General features: G+C 40.5%; 1 protein-coding gene across 1 annotated transcript in view; it reads right to left on the bottom strand.

Moving 5' to 3' along the window:
• gal3st2 (galactose-3-O-sulfotransferase 2) overlaps nucleotides 1-18,516 on the bottom strand; it is a gene marked incomplete at its 3' end in the record, with an annotated part of 35,842 nt that extends 17,326 nt beyond the window's left edge. The window contains exons 1-3 of the mRNA XM_080459681.1: nucleotides 18,360-18,516; nucleotides 2,384-2,488; nucleotides 160-763 (exon numbers count right to left, since the gene is read on the bottom strand). Of these exons, the coding sequence (XP_080315807.1) occupies nucleotides 160-763; nucleotides 2,384-2,488; nucleotides 18,360-18,415 (765 nt within the window). The 5' untranslated portion in view covers nucleotides 18,416-18,516. The remainder of the gene's footprint in view (nucleotides 1-159; nucleotides 764-2,383; nucleotides 2,489-18,359) is intronic.
• Nucleotides 18,517-24,339: the final 5,823 nt, after the last annotated feature.

Genomic DNA, 24,339 nt, shown 5'->3' with positions numbered 1-24,339 from the left:
ATATGTATAATATCTGGATCCCCTTGAAGCCAGTTAACAGATTTTTGTTCCTCACCTGAGTTGCCTGAGTCACAGATGCTACAAACACATCATCTGGGCTGAAACATCTTCACTTCAATAAAAAAAAGAGGAAAACAGTTAGTAGCTGACGAAGCTCACCTCAGACTTTCTGAACCTCATGTGGTTGCACATGATGTGAAACTCTGTCAGCCTGCGGCTGCTGAATCCTTCCACAAAGTGCGAGGCGAAGAAGGACGGGTAGAACAACTGGCTGTGCTTGTTGAGGGGAAGAGCGAAGGTCAGGTTCCTGTTGTCGCCATAACGATACAGGATGTTTAGGATGGTGCTGCTGGCCGTTTTGTGCGTCTTGAGGAAAACGACGTGGGTCTTCGGGTTGCAGCTGGATTTCGTGATGTTTACGTAAGTGTGAATGGGAATCCTGCTACTCGCTCTATTCACGTCTTTCCTGTCACTGTAGCCGAACAAAGACTCTGGATGTCCGACGCTTGGCTCGTTTCCAGGTTTTGGCGGGAGCAAACGGTCAGGCGAAACATTTTCTGCCTCCGTCTCAGATTCAGCGGTGACATCGAGCTTCTTATCCACCCTTCTATTGATACTGTCATCTGACGGCTCTTTATTCTGATGAGGATCTGAAGCTCTCATCTCCTGCTTCACTCGCACAGTCGACTCATACTGGGGGACAGCCCACCCTTTTTCCAGGGTAGAAAACTCTTTATTCACAGAGAACGTCAGCTTGTCGTTCCTTGAAGCAAAGAAACATTGAAACAAAGTCAGTTTGATGGAACGGGATTTACAACACTGCAGAATTTTTGTGGGTTTCCGTCTTGTTGAAATACCAGAAACTGGAGTGCGGTTCACATGGAAGGAGAGATTATAAACTTCAAACAGCTTTTACACCTGACACAGCTTTGTTTATTTTGTTTCCATGATTTATTCTGGTGTTGATATCAGGGAACGTGTCAAACTTTCTGTTTCTGTTTATGCGCCTTCCTCCTGCGGGGGTAGAAACATCTGCTGTTGTGGTTTTGCACTATTATCCGGCAAATTCGAAAGGCGAGTTGCATATTTTCAGTTTAATTGATAATTACTTCATAGCGCAGACTGCAGAAGTTGAGTGTTTCGGGTTTGGTGACGTTCCCAGGAGCACACCATGATGTCCCAAAGATTAAAATGACTTGATCATCAGTGTTTCATTCATATTTTGTACAGATGCTCTGACTAGAGGCTTTCATGTTCACTGCAGGTTCTAGTCCTCTGATTTATTTATTTTTTGCTAAGATCTCGTTTTGTTTGCACTGTTGTTCATGTTTAATTTAAATACTACTGCCGTCACACTCCATTATGGGGCGTCACATGTGTAGAAGCAGACAGGACATCAACCACAGCACACTGGGGATAGAGAAGTACCATTTAACATAAAATGAGCTGTGTTGTGACGGGAACAGCTAAGATAAACAGTTTTGTTACTTCCTGCAGAAAACCAAACCAAGCTCCATTGAATTGGTTATAAATCCAGTATTTTTTATTTTGTTTTATTGTGTAAAGACCTCCTTTCACAATAGAAGTGAATGCATTGGCTATGAAGAGGGTCCTCATCCAATACGGCTGCCAGACCGATGCAATACGTCGACTACAGCTGGTAGCGACATTCAAGGCGGGCTATGTGATCCGGTATGGAATTGTGCTCACCTCAATGACTTAAATAAAATTTAGACTGAGGACGTTTTGTCAAATATTGGATAAGTCTTTGATTTAGGAACACATGTCAAAATGCTCTGGAAAATTATTTTAGACTTAGATATGTGTCGCACACGAGCAAAAAAGTATAATTTGATTTATTTTTACCTGCAGTGTGAATGAGCCAAACTAGTGGTTCTCAACCTGTGGTCTGGGATCATGTTGCTGTTTCACCAATTACCACAGGGGTGTCCTAAACTTTGCATGTTGTTAGAATTAGACTCAAAGAAGTTGTGAAAGAAATAAACATTTTCCAGAATCTAAGCAGACCTGGGAATCTGTCATTAAGATTTATTATGCTTGTTTAGTTTCTTTTTTCGCCAGCCTTTGGCTTCATTTTGATGAAAGGGTCTGCAACATTTCTGAGGGGCAATCTGGAAAACCTTAAGAGACAAAAATGTTGGCAACTGGTGCATAATCAGGTTAATTATGAGGGTTTCTATATTCCTCGATTGTGTCTTTTGAAATATTTCACCAGTTTACTGTTAAGAATCTGAAATGATTGTATGTAACGTGATAGAAGCTGTTAAATATTCTCTAAGGCTCAAGTTGACTTTAATGGAAGGGCAACGGGGGTAACTGTGTCAAAGTGCTGAGCGTGTCAGTGATGTTGGAGTTTCCTCACCTGGCCTGGCGGGCGACAAAGGTCTGAATGGCAATACAGACCACCAGCAGGATGAGTAGTATCCACAGAGAGTGGCGTCTGTTGCACAGCCATCTCCTCATAAACCTTTAAGACACACACACACACACACACACACACACACACACACACACACACACACACACACACACACACACACACACACACACACACACACACACACACACACACACACACACACACACAATTGAGTTACGTGAGTGGAATAAACATCAGCTTTTTTTTCTGTTGGTTCAGTTTGAGAATTTGTTACTGCTAACAAGAAAAATCCGAGATTGGTGGCGGGGTCCGAACACTTTTAAAGAGGCAATGTGGTTGCTGCAAGGAGGAAAAGTTAAGTATGTCTGCTCAATGTAAATGGCTATATATATATATATATATGTCCAATCTGAAATAAAATGTGTTTGGTTGGTGATTGATTCATTATATGATTACAGCAAAAACATTAAATATTATGTATTTAACTATTATCCCTTCACTATCATTGCTATTTTAAGTGAGTAATGTGTGGAGACACACCACAAACACAAAGTCTATATTCCTGGCTTCAGAACTGGGCCTGAAACTTTTTTTTTGGGGGGGGGGGGGGGGGGGGGGGGGGGGGACATCTTGTTGCGGATGCAGGACTTTGACAGCAGCTGTAGATTGATTGCAGCCGTGTTTGGAGACTCGGTTTAGAGCAGACATAATGACAGCAAGAGAAAACACCCAGTAACCTTTTGCCCCGACGGCCCTTCAGCTGAATCAGGCTGCCTCTGGGTGAAACAATATATCAAACTATGAGGGGAGGAATTTTCCATTTTAACAGAGTCTATTCTCAGTGTCCCACCAGCAAGTACTCTCTGGATCTGCACAGAGACTCTCCCACAAATAAAAACACTTATTAGGAGCAGGTTTAGTAGGTTTTTTTTTCATCCTGGTATCTATGAAACATTATGGACTGAGTACTTTGGTTGACTCTCCTCGTGTTATTCACAAGGCAACTGTAGCCACAGACTGGTTGCTCTTCAATCAAAGGGGATTTTCTTCCTTAGAAACAGGTTTAAGAATGAAAGATTCATGGATGAACTGAAATGCTTTCAGATCTAACCTCGTCCCGTCTTCGTCGAAAAAATCAAACACTTAAACTGAAAATACAAACACTCAAGCAGCACACTCAAAGGCAGAAAGCACTTGAACTGAGCACCGCATCCAATGAAACACCAAACAAGCCCACCTGGCAGATGCCGGCACATTTGTCGACACGCGTGATGAAGGGATGCGTGTGGTTGGGAGCAACCTCTATCCAAAATCATTTTTGTTTTTCAGCAGAAAAACTTTGCATACAAACAAAAAGCGATGTGCATTCAGGCTGAAGCCTGAAACACAGCTCCTACAGATGAAGATGAGTATCTGTGTCATGAAACTAGGGTTAAACTTTGTTTTCTTTCCACTCATTTCACTCACTCAGAAAGAAAAGCAAGCTTCAATACCTGATGATCTTTGCCATCATGAGGGACGGAAAGGAAGAAACAATGCGCACGATCATTTTAATTTAGAACCCGCTTTAGTGTCCTCAAAGCATTTCAAACAATGAGCCTCATTCACTCATTCAGACGACCACACACTCACATATGTTGAAAACCCTCCATTAGAAACAACTTGAGGCTCAACGATCCCAAGAAGGCTTCATCATACGGACTGAAATAGATATTCAAACATCATCGGAAGGCGTGTGCAGACATGGAGAACAATATTGTTTGGATCTGAAAACAGGCATCATTGTGTTGTATTACTCACTTCACACAGGTGAGGTGTCACACAGTTTATTTGTTTCACAATCATGAACTCCATCACATCCTTGTTGGTTCCCATTTGTGCAGCTGGCGAGTTGTAACAACAAGACCTTTGTTCTGGTACACAGGTTTGTGCACACCCTGCGACGATACAAGAGAGTCTGGGTATAATGGAAGTTGTTATTATTGAGTCATACAGGCAGTTTATCTGACTCTTGATGGTACCAAGATGGGGGGGGGGGGGGGGGGGGGGGGGGGGGGGTTCTACATGGGTTTATTTCTCACTTATGACAAAAATAGCTACGATTAATTGAGAAAGTAAGTATAACTTGTTAAAACTGGACTTCATTGGTGATGTGAAGCAGATCATTTTATATTGCTGATCATCTACAGAGTGTTCATTTTACCAACCTCAATGAGGATCTAAAATATGATGTAGATCATTGATTCTCAATCGATGTTAATTTGGTGGAGAGTGACAAAAATGGCTCTTTTGATCATAAAGGTTGCAGACTTCTGTCCCTACATCGATGGTTTCCAAACTAAAATCTAGATTCCTGTCATGGAGAGATGTGTGGGATTGTAAATCCTGATCTGAGGCCGTCAAAATGATGTTAAAGAACAAAAACAAAAACCTGTCACTCGGATCTAAAGCAATTCTGACGTTTGCATACGTAACTACAGTTGTTTGACTTAGAGGGACCGTAAGATTACGTACAACCTGGCATCTCCAAGAAAAATAAAGGTTGGGATCCAAAGAGAACCAGGAGCATCAACCTCTCTGACTATCTCGCAGCTGCTAAAGAAAAAGAATCCTCTTCACAATCCTTCAATTTGAAAGCTAAAAACAAGGAGGAAAATCTTTTTTTGTCTCCTGTGTGTGAACTAAAACAGCAGCTCCCCTCCTGCACTCTGTGCCTGTCTCTGTGTCAGGCTGATCCCGATCCTGCTTCCACAACATTTTCACAGGCGCTCAGCGGGATGAGACACATGAACTCACTTCAGCCTCCACCTCTTTTCATACGGAAGCTCTTCTCAGAAGGTTTAGGTTGACGATCATCCATTTGTTTCCCAGTTAGAAATCCTGATTCACTTGGACTTGGAGGCACTTCTGTAGGAAACGCTTGATTTATTTAGAGTAATGCAGCTGGATAAGCCCGTTTTCTGAGGTTGAAACAGTGACCTTATCTGAGTATTTACTTGAATCCTCTGTATCAGCTTTCAAAATATCCAATTCCTCTTTATAATGTGGCACAAGCAATGCTTTCTATAAACGGAGACCAGCCACTCGCCATGGCCACGACCACAGCGCCACACAGAAAAGAAATGAGAGACTTCACTACCCAAATCCAGGCTCCTGCATCCAAACAGCAAAGTGTTAGATGACTTCAGCTGCCTCATGAAGTAGAAAGTATGCAAATACCTCACGTGTTTCAGTTTACTTTCAAAGAGCAAAGCGATCCTGTGATCCTCTGCAAAGGGTTTCCACCTGATCAGTCTGATCGTACGGCCGCTATCAGAGAACAGCTTTTACTTCAAGATCACGAATCCCAAATCAAGTTTCGCTCATTCATAAGCTGAATCTAACACAACGTTTCAAATTTCAAGTGAAAGCCATCCGTGCTGAGAACAAAACGTTATAAACATTAGCAATGACAAGCACATGGACATATCACGCCTTTTCAAAAGGTTCAACCTTGGGAGCCATTTTCAATAAGTTGGGTATTTTAGTGGCTCCATGCACCGTTGTCTTGTAAAGAGACGAAAACACAACAAAAGTTTTCTGTTTTTCCACTTTAAAACATTGTCGTGTAAACGGGGCCTTATTCTTTAGGTTCTGTGATTTTATTAACAAAATCAATTCACAGGCCTGAATCGACACTTTCTTCCTTCCTCTGCAGTCTGAGTCAGTCCCAGAGGACAGGAAATCCTGCTGCTTAACACAATCTTGTCTTTGTCTCATTAGAATTAAATCAGCTTCTTATTTAGAAATGCGTGCTCTGACCTGTACACCCTGAGGAGATGTATGGTGCAAGAGACAAAAATCGATCTGTGATGGAGAAAGACGATAAATTCCAAAGAAGGGAATAAAAGGAGATAAATGCAAAAACGCTTGTCTGAGGTGCTCAGGGTTGATGGACGAGGTATCCTGTGTCTCCAACTGGCTACCGAGGCAGACTTTTATCCGGTTTAAAAATGTCCTCCTGTGTTGGATTCACTCAAACCTGAGTGGAGAGCATCGACTCACTGGGTTGGTCATTTTAAAGTTTGCGCCACTGTTTTCCTTTTAAAACACAATTTTCGGTCAAATATCTGGTTTGGCGTTGGACCAGCATGGAGCAGCTTGGAGCAGCTTGTGGGTCCTGTCCTTGGAGGATGTCTCGACCTGGATGCTCTCTATACTGCCACTGTGAGCTCATCTGGAAGGAAGTGATCTAATCTTTCTTTATGGCAATGGATACAAGGGAGATTACGATTTTATTACAATATGAAGAAAAACTTCCACTGCTGAATTGCAACTGCACACACACTGGCTTCACACATAGTTTAGTCTCTGGGGGTGAAACATAAAGCCCGAGGGACAAAACCGACAGAGAAGAGGCTCCAATCCGGCCAAACCACCGAGCAAACTGTACAAAATTCAAAGAAGAAATGTATTTAAAAAAATATGTTAAGAGCAGCAGACACAACACTGACGTCCGAGCTCAGATATCGCTGACGATGGCGTGAAAGATAGCAACCTCGCTGCTATCAAACCAGCCTCAAAGCCTCGCTGTCAGGGTGAGTTTGTAAAGACATGCAGAATGCAACAGCTATACGAGACGTTTTTTGGACATTTCACTGTATTTTGCACCAGAATGTTTCATTAAAATGGCTTTATGTTGAGATTGTAGTCATTTTAGGTAGTGATTATTGGTTTCACAAGAATATCAACATTTTCTTCATGGACACTCTGCCACAAAAAAAAGAAAAAGTTTGAATCTAAATGTTATTTTAGCATGGCTGACTCAACATTGGACTGTATGTGGCCTCAGAACTAAAATATGCGCTGGTCTTTTCAGACATGATTGAAAAGTTTTTGTGGCTTACAAACACTAAAGTCAATTGTATTTACCTAACGCCATTCAGTCACAAGGCAATTCACAGTGCTTTCCAAAAAAATCAAAGAAATACATTAAAGACAAGGCCATTTAGAAACTTAATCCTAAACGATTGTGGTTATGAAAAACAATAAAACAGAGGGATTAAGAAAGGCATAGAAAGGAGAATAAATACAGTAAAAGCTTTATTAAGAATAAAATAAGTAAAACGTATTGTTGGAAAGCCTGAGTTAATACTAGTGCTTTTAAGCCTGGTTTAAAAGAAATGAGTGTGTCAGCAGTGCTCTGGTGTTCAGGAAGAATGCTGACACAGAAGAAACAGAAACTCAATCAACTAATATGACGACTGTTTAAAATTGGTTGAAAGCAGAAAAAGCTGTTTCGTGACTACTATTTGGACTCAGGACCACAGTGTTAGTTGTTTTAAAAAGCTGGAAGATACCAAAAAAGACTGTGATTGTTGGTTCAAATCAGCATGTAGCGGGGATAAATTCCAGATCAAATAATGGATTTTTGGAGTAGAGTTGCACAATATACCATAAGTGTTCAACAGGAGAAATAAACAGACTGCAAAACACTGAATGAACTGAGATGAATTATATTTTCATGCTCTGTGCATTCATACGCTGAAAAATTTGAAGCGAAAAAAGACTTTGCAATTGCACATTTAAAGAATTTCAACACACAAAAGCACAACATGGTGGACTGAACAAACCCATGGGTCATTTACCTGCGGTTTAAAGACAGTAACTGGTCCTTGTGCAATTAAAGATGAAGTCCTACATTCACAGTGCAAAAACAGTAGTAACATGAAAAGCACTACATTATCAATGGACCTGATCAACACAAATTTAAAGGCCATATTTTGAAACTTTATCCGTGAGGTCAGTGGGCACAGACTGTATGGAGGCCTTAAAAAAAACCATCTGGAGCATCGCCTGCTCCGCCTCCAGGCCTTTCTCCACAAACCCTCCCAGACACACATGAACTCTTAACCCCGGGGTGTGAGCAAAGACGTGGCCACGGGTCGGTAACTCTGTCTTTCGGAGGAATTCCAGGCGCCTCCGTCTGCCTAGCGGAGACGTTAGAGCTCAGTCAGACACAACTTCCCCCGTGACTGTTAACGAGAGCGTCGCAGCCAGGTCGCCCTGACCGACACAAACCGACCACGGTCCAATCAGCACACTGCCATTCTGACAGGAAGCTCGAGGAAAGTGCGGGTAGCAGTCCGGCCAAACGGACGAGGGAAACACTCATTTGTCTGCGCTCATTGGAACATCCTGCTCATGATCATCGACTTCAGCGAGTTGAAGCTTCACAGCTTCAAGATCATTATTTTCATTGTTTAAGGTGATTTAGTTGAACGCAATCGAGGACTGAAATATTGTTCACCAAAAGACACCATCGTTACTCCCGTGTGGTTAAAAGGTCGCCTGAGCATGCACTCAGTCAGTTCATGACAACTACTGATTGTTGCTTTTCACTACAGATGACAGATGAGTGGCTGTAGAAATTGACAATTTATATTAGTTTTCATAATTCTGATCATACTGTCTTTACTCACAGTACCAGTTAAATAAAGTTAAACCACACTTGTCCATATTCAACAATTACCTCTCTTAGTCAGTGGTCAAATGTGGTAGCTGGTTAAATTACGCTCAGATTATAAAGTATCATGACGCCACGATTTCTGTGCTCAACCTCTCAATTGTTCTGCCCTCACATCCAACTTTTACCTTTGGGGGTAATTTTTCCAGGTTAGGTGTCAGTGATTAGAGCCTGACAAGAATCAATGGAGTCATCAGACAAAGATAAATATATAAGACATTGATCTGAGATATTGATATTAAAAACTGTAGAAATCTATAGGCTGTTAAGTTCAGATAATAAGATCTAACAAAAGTAAATGACTAAATGTATTCTGTGATTTTACTTCATCTTCACCAATGACAAATTCTGGGATAAATATGTGTTTAAATAGATTTTTTTTTTTCAAGAGATTATTTGAGATTACCTTTGATTTCTTCTCAGAAATCAATGGTAAACTGTGCTGCTCAAAAGAAAACACTAACCACTCCAACTCCAATATTTATTTGCAAATTTGTTCCATCCATTAATCCAATGATTTCTTGAGCTGTAGCCAATCATTAATGCATAAATTCATGTCTATTATTAATTTACAGGTGCGACTTCTCCTAACAAGCGTGAGTGAGTATTTTTTAAATGAAGCTGGTTTACCTTAATAAAAAAGAAAAACCCTGGCAGGCACTCGCAGAACAAGCAATCTGTTTTGAACTAGTGTGTTTGTTGCTGTGAAGTGACTGTCAACCCTGAGAACACGATGCCACTGTTAAAGTATTCTTCTATTTGACAGAAAAATCCTCCCAGCGCCATTCAAATAGCGCCAAACTGATACAGAACTGCCCACCAAGCTGAACTCACACACAACACACACTAGTGAATATTTAAAAACAAGGCCACTAGATGGTGATTTTAAAATTCAAACACCTCTTAGCTGTCTTTCTTGGTCGTACAGCCTCGAGTTACATGCCAGGCTTGTGCATAGTGAAGTTTTGCTTGTGTGTTTGGTTTGGTTTGGTTTGGTGTGGCTCCCCCACCCCCCTTTTCTCTCTCCCTCCTCCTCCCCAGGTGCCATCAGTCTAATTGGCCTGCACCTGTTTGTGTCTCCATTTGAGCTGGCTGATCACGTCCAGCTTTCTTGTTGGATTCTCCTCTGCCATCTACAGCTGCTGTATCTGCCTCTGTGCCTGCGTGCTGACTCCATCTCATTTTTGATTGTTGTGTAAGAAAGATCATCTCCACCTGTGCTGATGATGGTGTAGTGAAAGGAGAAATGCTGGACGGCAGACATGGAGATGGGGTTGTGTCAAAAACATTGCACTCTTGGAAGCCTTTCTCAAGAAGTACTGTTGTCAGAGACTCGTACGGCTGCCGTCATGTAAACACTAAGATAAACCTTAGAACCCAAGATGCAGTTCAATTGCTATATAACAGGTGACTGTCAATTTATAAAACCACCGAGTCCCAGGAGAACATAGACTGGGAGTCATGACACTCTGGAGGCAACATTGTTCTGATTGTCAGTGTTTACCACGCACATGTGCAGAAGAACTATTTACGACAGTTGTGGTGCGCATGTACAGTGCCAGTGCCAAGTTGTGTTTTTCCCCGTTTCCACGGAGACGGACTCAGAGCGTTTTCGAAAAGTTCTACCTTGGGTGCCATTTTTCGAAAAGTTTCATTTTCATGGGTACCAAACAGTCATGTAAACAGACATCCAAAATGCGAAAAATAATTATTTTCATTTGAAAACGGTGTCGTGTAAACAGGCCCTCGGGTCTATCTGTAGCTTTTATACCTACGGTACTTCTTGTGACCAGAATCGGAAAGAGATTACACTGGATTGACGTTCATCGGAGGAGCGATGCAAAACGCCTTTGCAATTCAAAAGAACATTTGGGACAAATAACAGTAAAAAAAAAAAGAAACGATCGAACTGATCAAACCTGTACATCACTGCTGTTTTATTCAAATCTGTAATAGAAAATGAATCCGTCTAAATGGTAAATATCCGTGTCATGTTAGCCGCCCCATGTAGACATGAAGGGAAACCGTTTGTCCTTTAGAAAAGCAGCAAAACAAACTCTCTGTTTCAGCCCCGGTCCAACCTGACCTGGAAGAGCTGAAAGCCGAGCCCACATGGACACAACCTGCAGTACCACATTATCAGGTGCAATCAGCAGACTGTAATCTGATGCTCATAGCCTAACATTTGACACTGCCTGCTGACTGCGATATCTGAGCACCGTGGGGGGGGACGTGAGACAGCCAACGCTGATTTGACCTTTCAACGTGCCGCTTACCTGAATGCTTTGAGGTGGATTCACATCATTTTGTAGTTTTGATTTCTGTTAATCAAACCTGCACATACTTGTGTTGGTCTTGGTTGAATTGAAAAAGGCCCGTCGTTTCATCCGCCACTCAGGAAATGAGCCCAATTTACAGAACAGAGTCGGAATGTGTCGTCAGAGGAGTCAAAAGCAGGCCTGGTTTTAGGTTGGAGCAAAACAGATCTTAGCAACTGGAGGTCAAACCCATTCTGAATGCAGTTTGACCACAATTTAGTGAACAATTCCAAGAGGTTTCAAAATAATTTCTCAAATAAAAAGTAAGCAGTTAAATATCTCTTGCAGTACTTTCTAATCTGACTCATGTACGCTAGTTGAGCCATCGACACTGTGTGAGTCCAGTGGTGACGGATTTACTGGTAAAGTTCAGCATAATTAATAAGAGGACGACACTGGATATTAGCAGTTCCTAATAGGAACAGTACTATGAACTAATGGTAATGAGGAGGGGAAGCAAATGAACAACGTGCAGACAGAAGCAAACGCCTTGAAAAGGTTGTCATTATGCAAATGCAAGCATGTTTAATATCAATAATACTACTGTTAAGTGGACTGACTTAGTTCAGGACTGGTGAGACACTTTTATTTAAGTTAAACAGGAGTTGAGTGAAATAGTAACAAGGCGACGCTTTACTGGAGGCAGAAGTTTCAACACTTGCCACCACAGTGAGGAAGACAGCAGCTCTGCAGTTCTTCTGATTTCAGAATAGTACTCAATTACTGCCGAACACAGTGACATAAAAGTTACTTTAAAACAGGTTATTCCCACTGCTGATGGTAATAGAGTTACTGCTGATGGTTTTATAAAGTTCACGGTTAAATAAGATGTGATTAACCACTGAATAGTCATTTGGCTGTTGCATTTTTTTTTATTTATTTATGTTTTTAAATCTTGATGCCCCTCTGAGTCGTTCAGTTGAACAGTGAGGCGTCACAAGCCCCTTTTAGAACTTGAGAATGCAGAACCAGTTTTCACAGTTTTTACAGTGACCCGGAGTAAAATATTTGTTTTGTATATGAGGTGACGTTGAGGCCGTAGGTCTATTATTAGCAAAAGTACCACTTACAATGTTGTTTTTGGGAACGGAAAAACGGCAGAAAAAGAAGCAGGTGTTTTTGACGACACTGGAATTTTCAATAAACACAGAGAAAAGAGTGGAATAAAAGAAGACCACAAACAGCCCACACAGACCGTCAGGGGTCTTCTGCCTCGGTCGGCCTTCAGGCACCTCAAGAGCAGCAGAATGTTGTCAAAATCAAACACAATGGTTTGAGTGCCACAACTGAATGGATGCAATATTCACATATTCTAAACTCTTGGAAAAGGACTGGTATGATGCAGCTGCATTGGGATTGCTGCTACATCAGGGTGTGAGCCACTAAAGCTTTGCGTGTTACATAAAAATGGATGGAAACGTGATTCAAACTGAACGTACTGTACATATATACGACTTGATTTACGAACAAGAAGTACTGTTGATTGACAGAGACACAAAAATAACACATGTTTGTTCAGAGTTTTACTTTGCTGGCCCGACACCCTCTTATTGGCAGACTTTATTAAAGGTATCTTCTGTGTTACATCCCTTCTTAGGTCTTGTAATCGTTTTAAATCTCCTCTGTTGATCTTCATTTACTTTTCTGAAGGGAAAACACATAAAGCGACGTCTTTTCACTCGAAACTTTGTCGTGTAAGCGAGGCCTAATACATGCCAAACCCTGTATTTCTTTTTTACTTAAATCTGCCATAAATGTTTAATATATTGTTATTGATGAGTGTTGGTGTCTGCAGGGATGTGGGAGTTTGTGTGTGTGTGTGTGTGTGTGTGTGTGTGTGTGTGTGTGTGTGTGTGTGTGTGTGTGTGTGTGTGTGTGTGTGTGTGTGTGTGTGTGTGTGTGTGTGTGTGTGTGTGTGTGTGTGTGTGTGTGTGTGTGTCAGCGATATGCCTGCTCAAACAAAGTAATTTCCTAGAAAGGATCAATAAAGTTCTGTTCTATTCTATTCATCGTGTTAGTCTTGATTGATCACCATCAAAACGCACGCAAACTGAAAGGGTGATCTATATGCATGAGCACAAAGTTTTGCACGCTTTATAAGGCTCTAAGTAAATCAGCCTCTAATAGAAGAATCCAAGTATCAGAACTGGTATTGTTCCCCACTCTCTCATGACAAGGGGAAATCATTAATGTGAGCTCCGTTACAACACACATAACTGTGGATGGATGAGCGGCTGAGTTCAAAAGGCATCACACACACACACACACACACACACACACACACACACACATAGAAGAGGTCAGACATGGCCAGCAGTGTCTGTCACTCCCTGCCAACCTCTGGCGTGGGATCAAAACAGTCTGTCATTTGTTAAGCGAACCCGTCCCTGCAGTTCGATCCCACTTCCCTTCACCCATCATGACATTTACACGGCAGCCATCTGTTCATCACTCCGGCTGAGCGTTCCCGAGAGACGGCAGCCTCGTCAGGAAATGCAAGAGGCGAAGCCCGGATTTACTACGGAAATTATGAAATTATCTTTGATGGGAGGTTTCGCTGTTTAAAAATCAGCTTCTTTTTTTTTTTTTTCCCTTAATTTGTTTTTCTCTTGTTTCATGTGTAAACGTTTGGTCGAATATTTCTTTGCTCTAACAATGCAATATAAAGGCTGTTTGTTTCCCTCTCAGTGCATTAGCGCATTACATTTGATATGTGACTTGTGGAGACCTCTACGTCTCTGCAACGCTTTTATTCCTCAAAGCCCATTTTTCTGCATCACAAACCAGACAAATATGCAAACATTGCATCTGCAATCAGTTCAACCATACCTTCTGCGAAGAATTCCATTTTACATTATTTTAATGATGCCAAGTAAAAAGTTGGCAGTATGAGGAAGTTCATTTGAAGAATATAGAGGATGTTTAACAATGCTTAACAATTAAAATGTTTTAAATGACGAAAAGTTTTGGCATTCTGAGGAATTAGTTGAAAATGTCAAATTTAGCCAATATGTCACATAAAAACATACATTTGCACATTAATATTTAGTTTATATTTTGTTGTTATAAGATGGATGAATAAACACAGCGGTTTCAAACCGTTTGCCTTTTCTGACAATCATTTCATGACATATTCGATGTTAAATGGTGCCACATTTGCAAAGGATATACAGATGTATTTGTGGGATGAGGAGCGAGGCTGAATATGTAAAGAGAGCCCATTAAAAATCTCTCTGAATAGAACCAACAAAACACCCCAATCATTCAATGATGATTCATTTCTCATTGAAAAGGAAATGTACGTCTTTATTCTATTTTACTTGCAATATACTCTAAATTACATATTTCTTATGTCGTTCCTCCATCTTTCTCTTTATCTAATAATCTTAATTGATGAAAAGAAGGATTTTTTTTTTCCGTTTTTTCAAATGTAGAGGATAACAGACAATCTTATCAGATGTCTCAGCTCCTTCCCCTCTCATGTAAAACCCCGGCCGTCAGTACAAGTTATGGCTGAACTGCAAACAGATGAACTTTGGTACAAATCTCCTGTTAATGTTTGTGCGAGGCAAACCAGCCATCTCCAAAGGGAGACGACGAGGGAGAGAGCGAGAGCGAGAAACTGCAGCGATTAAGCGCATTGTTAATCTTCACCGAGGCATTTCAGATGAGCTCTTTGCGAGTCATGGGTGACTCCCAACATCATGTCTGTTCCCAGCTTCATGTGGGCCGCAAGAGGAACGTGGACGGTTTGGACAATCACACGTGAAAACTCCCTGGGCAAATACTACAATCAGCAGTACCAACATCCTGGTCCCGATACTCTGTCGGTACAAACCAAGGGGTCTGCAGCCCACCGCCGTGGAGCCACGCAACCACAGTTCAAGGTAGTTCTAGGAATACTGTCATTCAAAGGGCTTCTTCTAATGCGTGCTCGCCACCACGAATCCTCCAGCAGAAGTAAACTCCTTGAAAAACTCCAAGGAGTTGGCCTGCAGTATGAAAGCGTACACATAGGAAGTCCGCCATTAGATTTCTTAATGTTTAAATACAGGCCACTTGCTGGGTAAATCCGCATATCAGACTGTAATGGCGCCGACGTCCACCTCGCGTAATTAACGACGCTCCATCGAGCTTTTACATTTTACAAATTCACCTTGCAAAACACACGCTACCAAAAGTTTGAAAAATGTCTTAATTTCACTATTAAAAGATTCCGCTTCCCAAAAATGAAGAATAAAAAGGGATTTCTCCTTAATTGACTTGTTCTCTACTTTTTGTGCCACAAAAGTTTTTTTTTTTAGTAACTCAGCCATTTCAAGCCAACAAGACTTCAGTCAGAGGAAGATTACAAATATAACTTTTTATCTGAGTAGATAACCAAATATATATTTATGTTATTTTGCCCAACATTCATTTCCAGATTGCTGTTATTTAACAGAGGTCGCATATACATAACCAGGATGTTTGGATCCTGGTGTCACACAAACTGACTTCATTATGAAGCTCGGTGTGGTAATCCCAACACATCCCGAAGAAGACCAACAGACAAGCAGTCAGTATTTGACTAGGCTTTAGGTATGGACCTGGTTGAGCCCTAAAACAAACACTCTTTGACATTATTTCATTAAAAGTGCATGACTGCTTTCACTTCTTCAATGGATCCAAGCAGCACATCTTAAAGCGAAGCCCTGTGTATAATCCATCGATCCACCCCGTCCTCCTCAGACACGCTACATCGCATGGCTCCACCTGTTTTTTTGAGCCCCAGCGACTATCACCACTGATACACTGGACCGTCTCTGGTAGGTTCAGTGATGCACTTTGCTCAGAATTCGGGTCTTGGCAACGCAGTGTAAATTCTTTAGATATAAATGTCAAAGCATTTTCATCAGCTGATTCCAGTCATTTTTCTCTCGAAACACGGACGATTGGTTCCAATAACACTCCCCGACTTGCACTCCCACTTTAACTCTGGAAAACATTTTGAAATCCCACTTTTTATGTGGAAAACACACACTTCTTATCTTCTTTTAGAGTCGTTGAAAGGATCTTTAAAGTTGTTTTAGAGTCTGATTCTTGACCTGATTTACTCAGATCATGTATAAAGTGCCTTGTATTTTATACGCATGCATAGATTCCATGTGATCAATTGAAAGAAATGAGTGACATTACATGGAGACAGGACTACTCAAACAAAGATCTGCATGTGACTGGATGGAGTATTGAGTCCACATGAGCGCAGAATTAGAGGTGACACCATGGAGTTGGACGTTATCAAACATATTCCAGCTCTACTGCAAATAGATGGAGAGAAGCAAAAGAAAAATGCAATATTGGAGATGTTTGGTCACAAAGTTTGAGATTTATCGCAGAAAGAAATCTCACAGTAAAATCGTTAAATAAGTCATGTAGCACTAGCCTAAAAAATGCCACTCAAATGTGTAACCTTCGCTTGCAATTACGTTTTTAAGCTTGTAGAACAAAGATGTGGACCTGTAAACTTTGAAAAACTAATAATCCCCCACCAATGTATCATTTTAGGAAACTATATCATTGCAAACAGTATTACTATTAAAAATAAACCCCCAAAAAAACAACAACAACATGAAATCATTCATTTTTAGAGCAATATAACCCCATGTGTCATATCTTCCAAAGCATCTAACTTCCACATTTCTTTGTATTTCTAACACATGACAAGTCATTGGACACATACGTGATCCAGTAGTTCTGCTGAATATTGAGTCATACAGTATTGTCAAATAGACTCAAATCTATTAGTCAGTACTGCCATAAACTATGACCATAGTGTAAAACACTTGACTGTTTTGACTCTGGTTGTTCCCAAGTCATATCAGATTGATGCACTTATCTTGGAATGATTAAAACAATACATGAAGATCTTGGGTTAACTTAATACACATAAATCTAAAGTGACAAAATGCATCTGTGATATCTATGACAATTGTTAGTATTATACATATTACGCACAATAGTATTTTTATAAACAGAAATCCAGTTAGATTTATCCACACTCATCCACAGACTGTACATTTACCCTTTACCCCAGAAATGTTGAAATGTGTGCAAATATGATCAGTTTAACTTATTTCACAATATATGAATAGAACATAAAGGTTTGTATTTACATAGATTTGTGAAAAGTGAAAAACAATATAGTAAAAAAACGACTTGAAAGTCTCTGAGTTCCTTTTTAAAAAGCTAAAAGCCTAATACCAACCCACCACAGGGTAAATTCTGTCACGCTGCTTAACCTTGGTAACTAAACACTGAATTTAGTTTTGAATATCAGCTGATACATGCTGTCTATGGATTTGGGACACCAGCACAGAGATGAGAGATGGAGATAACTTATTCTGAGCAAGGTGGCATTAACGTTAAATTCCTACTATTTGGAGGAATTGGTAAAAACATAAACGCTGCAATGACCCTTCAGCCTAATATGATTGAAGATTAATTATTTTTTGCACGTTTAAAAGCAAACAATTAAAAGAAAAACAACATTTTGTAGTCGAAAAGTGGCGCATTTTATCAAAAGTAGTTTTTTTTTCTCGTTTAGGTTTTCTAAAGTTACATTTTATTCACATTTGGATTTATTCATTCATAGATTAAAATACTGTCATGTCAGCATTAAATTTCACCGTGTCTCTTCAAGTAAAACATTCATATTAAACAGTTACTTACAATTGATTTTGCATTTGGCGAAGAAGACTTGTACACTTGATTTTCGACGGATCGGTTTTTTGCGTTCAAACTTTGCGCACCAAAAGTCGAACTGACTGTCTGAACTGACCGACTCCTGCAAAAGCCCTGGTATTATGCGTGTGTTTACGCAGACAAACTGAGACTGCCAGGTAGCTGTTGAACATCTGTACGTGCTCAGAGGGTTTGGACAGTTTGCGCAGACGCGACGGAGTTGCGGCGCGCCCGGATGATGCGCGCTCCGGACCGGGAGCGCAACTTGGTGGAAACTCCTGCAGCGGGAGGAGCAGGGGAGCTGATCTCCAGCGCGTGTGGTGAGATCTGACAGTTAAAGCGATGTGATGAGGGTGGTTTCGGAGGAAACGCTATCCTGAAGTGCTGCGGAGCGCAACGAGCGGAGCGGACTTACGCGAATAAAGAGCTCGGATGCTTGTCTCGGATCCATCTCCTCGGTGGGGACAGCATCTCCCCGGAACCCCCGATCCAGCTCCCGCTCCGACCTCCGACTGTCTACCAAATCCCTGTCCCCCCGCTCTCCCTCTCTCTCTCTCTCTCTCTCTCTCTCTCTCTCTCTCTCTCTCTCTCTCTCTCTCTCTCTCTCGACTCCTCCTGCTGATCCGTCATCGCTCTCTCTCTCTCTCTCTCTCTCTCTCTCTCTCTAATAAAATAAAGCATCCACACAACAGCTCTACAGGTTTTACACTTTATTTGTTGTTGTATTTTTTTCCAGTTCACTCCTAGAAACCTTAAATCTGTTTTATTAAAATGCAAAATGTAAATAACATTAACAGGGTGACCTTTTTTTTTTTATCGAGGTCACGTGGTCCGACCTCAATAGACTCAATTAAATGACACTGAAAGTTTGTCAGAGAATTATTAAAATTGTAATGTGCTAGATAGATAGATAGATAGATAGATAGATAGATAGATAGATAGATAGATAGATAGATAGATAGATAGATAGATAGATAGATAGATAGATAGATAGATAGATAGATAGATAGATAGATAGATAGATAGATAGATAGATAGATAGATAGATAGATAGAAGCTGAGCCTCCAGAGAGAGATAAGGCCGCTCCCTCTGTCCTTCCTTCAAGGCGGATCTGTGTTTGCAGACCAGTCCAGTTTGTTGTCCAGGACCAGACCAAAGTATTTTTCCAGTCTGTACTGTCTCCACCGACCTGTCTTCGCATGACTGAATTAATCGATTTTATCAAAGTGCTTTAAATAAAAACTGTTCTTCGGCATTAAACCGAGAAAAATACTTCAACTCGACTTGAAGACATCAACATCACGACATTGTCATTCAGACATAAGTGACACTAAAATCAATTGTGGAATTTGAAATTCCTGTTTTGTTTTTCCTGATATCTACAGGTCTAGGTATGTTTTACATCTGCTAATGTAATGTCTGTTTCATAAAGGAGTAAAGGAGTGTCTGGAGTGGAAACCAGTACCGTCAGTGGGGCAACTTCAGGTCTATTAATGGAGAGGTCAGATGGTGGGAAAGGATTTATCGGGTCCATATCCTAAAAAAAAAAAAGAAAAAAGAAATTTCTGTTTCTGTAAACTGAAGTGCATGTCTTTTTTTTTAATTGTATGAATGGGTTAGGGTTTACTTACCTTCCATCACCAGAGCAGTTAAAATATTAGAGGCAAAATGTCTTCTCTTCTGCATGTGGAAACGCTTTAAAACTTATTTTGCTCTCAAGTATGTCCTTTTGAGCCACACCAGACAGCTACTTCAGTGACATTTAGTCTTTAATTTATTGTAATTGCAGTACTTTTAAACACACTGTCAGTCACCTGTCAATCACCTGGGGTGGCCCCTCAGTAGCCCGAGAGCGTAAAGTACAAGCAGACACATACAGTGGGTTCAAAAGTTCAGCCAGCTAAGACAGCACAATGTCACTTAGTATTTTGTATGACATCTGCAGACCTTAAAAAATGTCTTTCTTTTTGTTTGCTTTATTTTTTTACAAACCTGACAAGGGAATACAAAACACCAAGATTAGTAACTTTGCCTCTGCAATGAAGTACAATCATTCAGAAATAAGGAAAATTGATCAGAACAGGGGACTCAGTTGAGTAATCATCCCTTGCTGGGTTAAGTCAGCTGTTAACGGCAACATAAGAAGCTTGAACATTTGTATTATCTGATTATATAAGAAAACAAGTATAACAATTCCTTGCATGACAATGGCAGGTTATTAGGGGGGAAAAAACCCTAATGCAACAAACAGAGAAAAATCAACTGTGGCCCAAATACTGATCATTGAGGGACTCCATAATTAACAAAAAAAAGATTTTGAAAGGTCTATGTCTTTATAAGCAAAGAGATATGGTTCTCAAAAATTAGTTAGTAGGCTTCATCGTGGCTAAAAGGATCAAGGTTGAACAATCGTACAACATCAACTTTTCAACCTGTGGAATCAAAAAAATACGACTAAATTAAAAAAAAAAGTATTTTTGAGTGGACAAATGAAAAAACAGAAAAAATACGAAATAATGGTCTTAATTACTTTTAAGTTTGAGAAAGTGTAGCCTCAAAAATATTAGTTTATTAGCAGCGAGACTAACATCTGCTCCCTCCGTATATATCTGCACATACCATTTTGGACCATTAGGTGTCGCTGTAGGACGACAGAAATCACTACTGTACCACAGAATCTACTAATGTAATTAACTGATGATGGAACAGAGGGCCATTATACTGAAATTTTATGGCCTCTCAGATTGAGTTGGCCGAGTAGATTAGAGTTTTAATTTCAGGAACATCCAGCATCCCGAATCATGATAAACTCTCTTGTTTTTCATGAATTCTCATTGTGCAGCAGAAAACCAAATGCTAAATAACCTTTTCTCCATGTAGACACGGAGAGATGAGAGTTTGACGACACAGTTTGCGACAGAAGAATCATCAGCGTCATATGTGTAGCAACGGCGTTTACAATTGGGCTACTGTGATGACAACGGATGCTGCCAAGGCAGTGCTCGTTTTTACGTTTGTGCAAACTCCTTCGGCTTGTTTGAAATTAGAATCACAAATGCTCTATTATGTCAAGGAGCAGAGGAGAAGGAGCGGTTGGAGGTCAGCAGTTTTACGTCAACTTTTCCTCTCACCAAGACCAAGAGCTGCCTGCCAACCTCGTTTTGAATCCGACCTGGTTGAACTGCTTGCTGCTCGGACAACTTTGGAAATGAAGGCGTTCTCCTGGAGGAACGGCTTGAGGACTTCAGAATGTCGCGGCCACTGTTCTTGCTGTTGTTGCTGTTTTTGTAGTTTCCTCTATTCTGATTGGCTGACATGGTTTTATGCTTCTTGTGTCACTGTCATCTCTCGGTTTGAAAAGCTCAAAGTGGCTCTTAACGAGGTAATTGTGTGGATTTACTGAAATGAAAAGGGTTTTGACAATCATCTGGTGTGGACAGTGTTATTTTTGAAAATGTAAAGTAGAAAATATCTAGTTTTGTACGTACTTGGCTGTATGTAAATGTGGCCTTTGTCGCACTTTTTAACGGTTGTTTGGCTGGTCATAAAGTTTATTAAGAAGTGACTTATATACTGTATTTATCTCAATATATCGTGCTTCATCATCTTAGACCATTAGATATCATGACAACAGCACAACACAGAAACCTCCATTATTACCATATTTAACGGAAATGGTTTTTTTTTGTAAAGATGTGACTTACAATCCAGAGTATTCTGTAAATAAATACACCCCATATGACCTCACTCACGTATATTGCAATATTTTAAAACCAATATGACACTAATATCATCGACTCTAAATCTGGGGGTCATAATATATATATATATATATATATATATATATATATATATATAATCTCTCCAAAGTTAAACTGATGGTGTGTACACAATGTACATTGTTTTCTTTCATCTTGAAATTAAATGGTGCTGAATATGCATATATATATACTCTATGATTGGCAAGTAACATAGGATGCAGCAGCATGCCCAAAGGTTTTAAATATTGGATATTAAAGGGGAAAAAAACAGCTTCATTAATGCTAAACATTATTCCTCTATGCATTAGTAGTATCTCAATGAGTATTTGCTTTCAAAAATATACATGTGGTGGCATTATTAAGTACCATCGTCAACAACAAATTTTCCTCCGTTTCCAAGGAGACGGGGTTGGAGTGTTTTTGAAAAGTTCCACCGTGGGAGTTGTTTTCAAAAAGATTTATATTATTATGCACAATGATTTAGTAGAATTATGCAACAAATCATATATTTCATGGTTGACCTTTGCAATACTGACCTTTTTTTAGAGATTGCATGTTCTACACACTCAGGTGTGATTCCTTCATCACATTACTTCAAATCATATAGTTCTTAATCAGAAATTATTGAAGGACAAGTGTCTCTTTTTACTGGGAGAGGGGAGAGGCGTGGTCCTGGCCGCTCGAACACCCCCGATGGTTCCCACTTATGCAAACAGAGATACAGTATATTTGGTATATTTGGATGTGGTGAGCTTTGTGAGAAATCCTTGGAAGATGACTGAAAGGAGGAGTTGGATTTTGCAGAAGCTCTCTGGATTTATCCGACGTGGTTTTACCCTCAGGCTGTGACATGCCCTGACAGATTCTACTGCCTTTCACTCGATTTCAATGTCAGGCTTCTCCACAGGTTACAGTCGAGCTTTTCTTCAGTCTGAGCGTCTAATTCTCAGCACTTGTATGTGTGTATAGGGGATGCGTTGCGCTTTCTATTTTTATTCGTCACTGAAGGAGCCTCTTCAGCTCTCCTACCTTGGTTGTGTCTTATGGGTCTGCGCATTGTTCCAATCCGATCCACGTGTAGCAGTCTTGTCTTGAATTATTCAGCCGTTTTGGTTGCGATGGTGTGCACTCGTAATTACACGGCTGCGTTTATGTGCGTCGGTCTGCCTGTACATGCGTAGGCATGCATGAGTGCAGTGTTTTCTTTGTGGTTCCACGTTCTGTCAATTTCTACTTTTTTCCCTCATGTGAAAGCCGATGTGTACACAAAGTTTGAGCGGCTGATTAGCTGATGGAACAGGCGGAGTCGAGAGAGAGCGAGAGCGAGAGCGAGAGCGAGAGCGAGAGCGAGAGCGAGAGCGAGAGCGAGAGCGAGAGCGAGAGAGAGAGAGAGAATGGTGCTTGGAGCCACTGAAAACACAACTCCCAAGGTGGAACTTTTTGAACTGTCTCTGTGGAAACGGTGGAAAACGCAACTTTTCTGAAACACCGCTCCTGCACACGTGCACCCTGTAGTGAATCGTAATTCTGCACATGTGCGAGTAGACGGACGATAACAACAATGGCGGCCTCCAGAGTGTCATGTCTCCCAGTCCAGATTCTACTGAGACTTGGTAGTTTTGTAGTTGAGAGTCGCCCATAATAGCGATCCATCTTCATCGTCTGTCCATACGAATCTCCGTGTTCTCCCATCGTTAATGTTTATAGTGTATTGTTCTCTGCGTGCATGTGTGTGTGGTTTCATTAAGAAAACAACCAACAGCACCAGCTCGTCGCCTGGCTTGACAACTACATTGTCTTCAGTGTTTCTACCTTTTCTACCCTTCATGTCTGTAATGATGTTTTGATTATTTACATTGACTTTATTTATTTTAGCTCAATGGTCTTTAGTTGATCCAGCCCATTCATGTGCACACTTACTTCTTTGTTGGTTGTGATTTTTGAAGCTTAATAACACTCACAGGAAGCACCGAGCTAATGCTAAGCCAACAACAAATGTCATCACGTAAAGCGTTCACCGCTTCTACCAACGTTTCTCCAAATCAACAGTCGATGGGGGAATAAAATCACGTACAAACAAATCTACTGGTTGGACAACTTGGATAAGAGAAGGTTTAAAAATGCAAGAATAAACAAAATTGTCACTTGCTAGGAATTTGGTTTACTAGATGTTTTACATCACAGAATAAAACACAAAAACCTGCTTTATAAGCAAACCACATTAAAACAACAACAAAAGCATAACCAAACACATTGAAAAATCAAATCGACTTTGATTTGATTCGGACGGAGCACTTTTAGGTAAATGTTAACTTATTTCCAGTATTTAGGACTCACTTCTGTGGTACTTCATATACACCAGATTAATGGTTTTTGTCTTTGCGAAATCAGTGAGTTCACCAGGTTGACGCTTTCGTTTAAGTTTACAGTGATAATCCATTTCTGTCTAGCAGCATTGGTAATAACTCATCATATTATCCTAAAGCAGAACTGAATATAGACACATCATGTTCAATAAACTCGTGAAATATGAGCAGTGTGTGTTCAGTTTAATACTTTTGCATACTTTTTGAATAAAGATATAGCACGTGTTGGTGTTGATCGGCAACTTTTGTGATTTTGAAAAGCATTTG

This window comes from Lipophrys pholis (assembly GCF_963383615.2).
Source record: "Lipophrys pholis genome assembly, chromosome: 3".
Classification (NCBI taxonomy): domain Eukaryota; kingdom Metazoa; phylum Chordata; class Actinopteri; order Blenniiformes; family Blenniidae; genus Lipophrys; species Lipophrys pholis.
The sequence above is the reverse complement of the archived record's forward strand: the minus strand, read 5'-3'. Positions and strand labels throughout refer to the sequence as shown.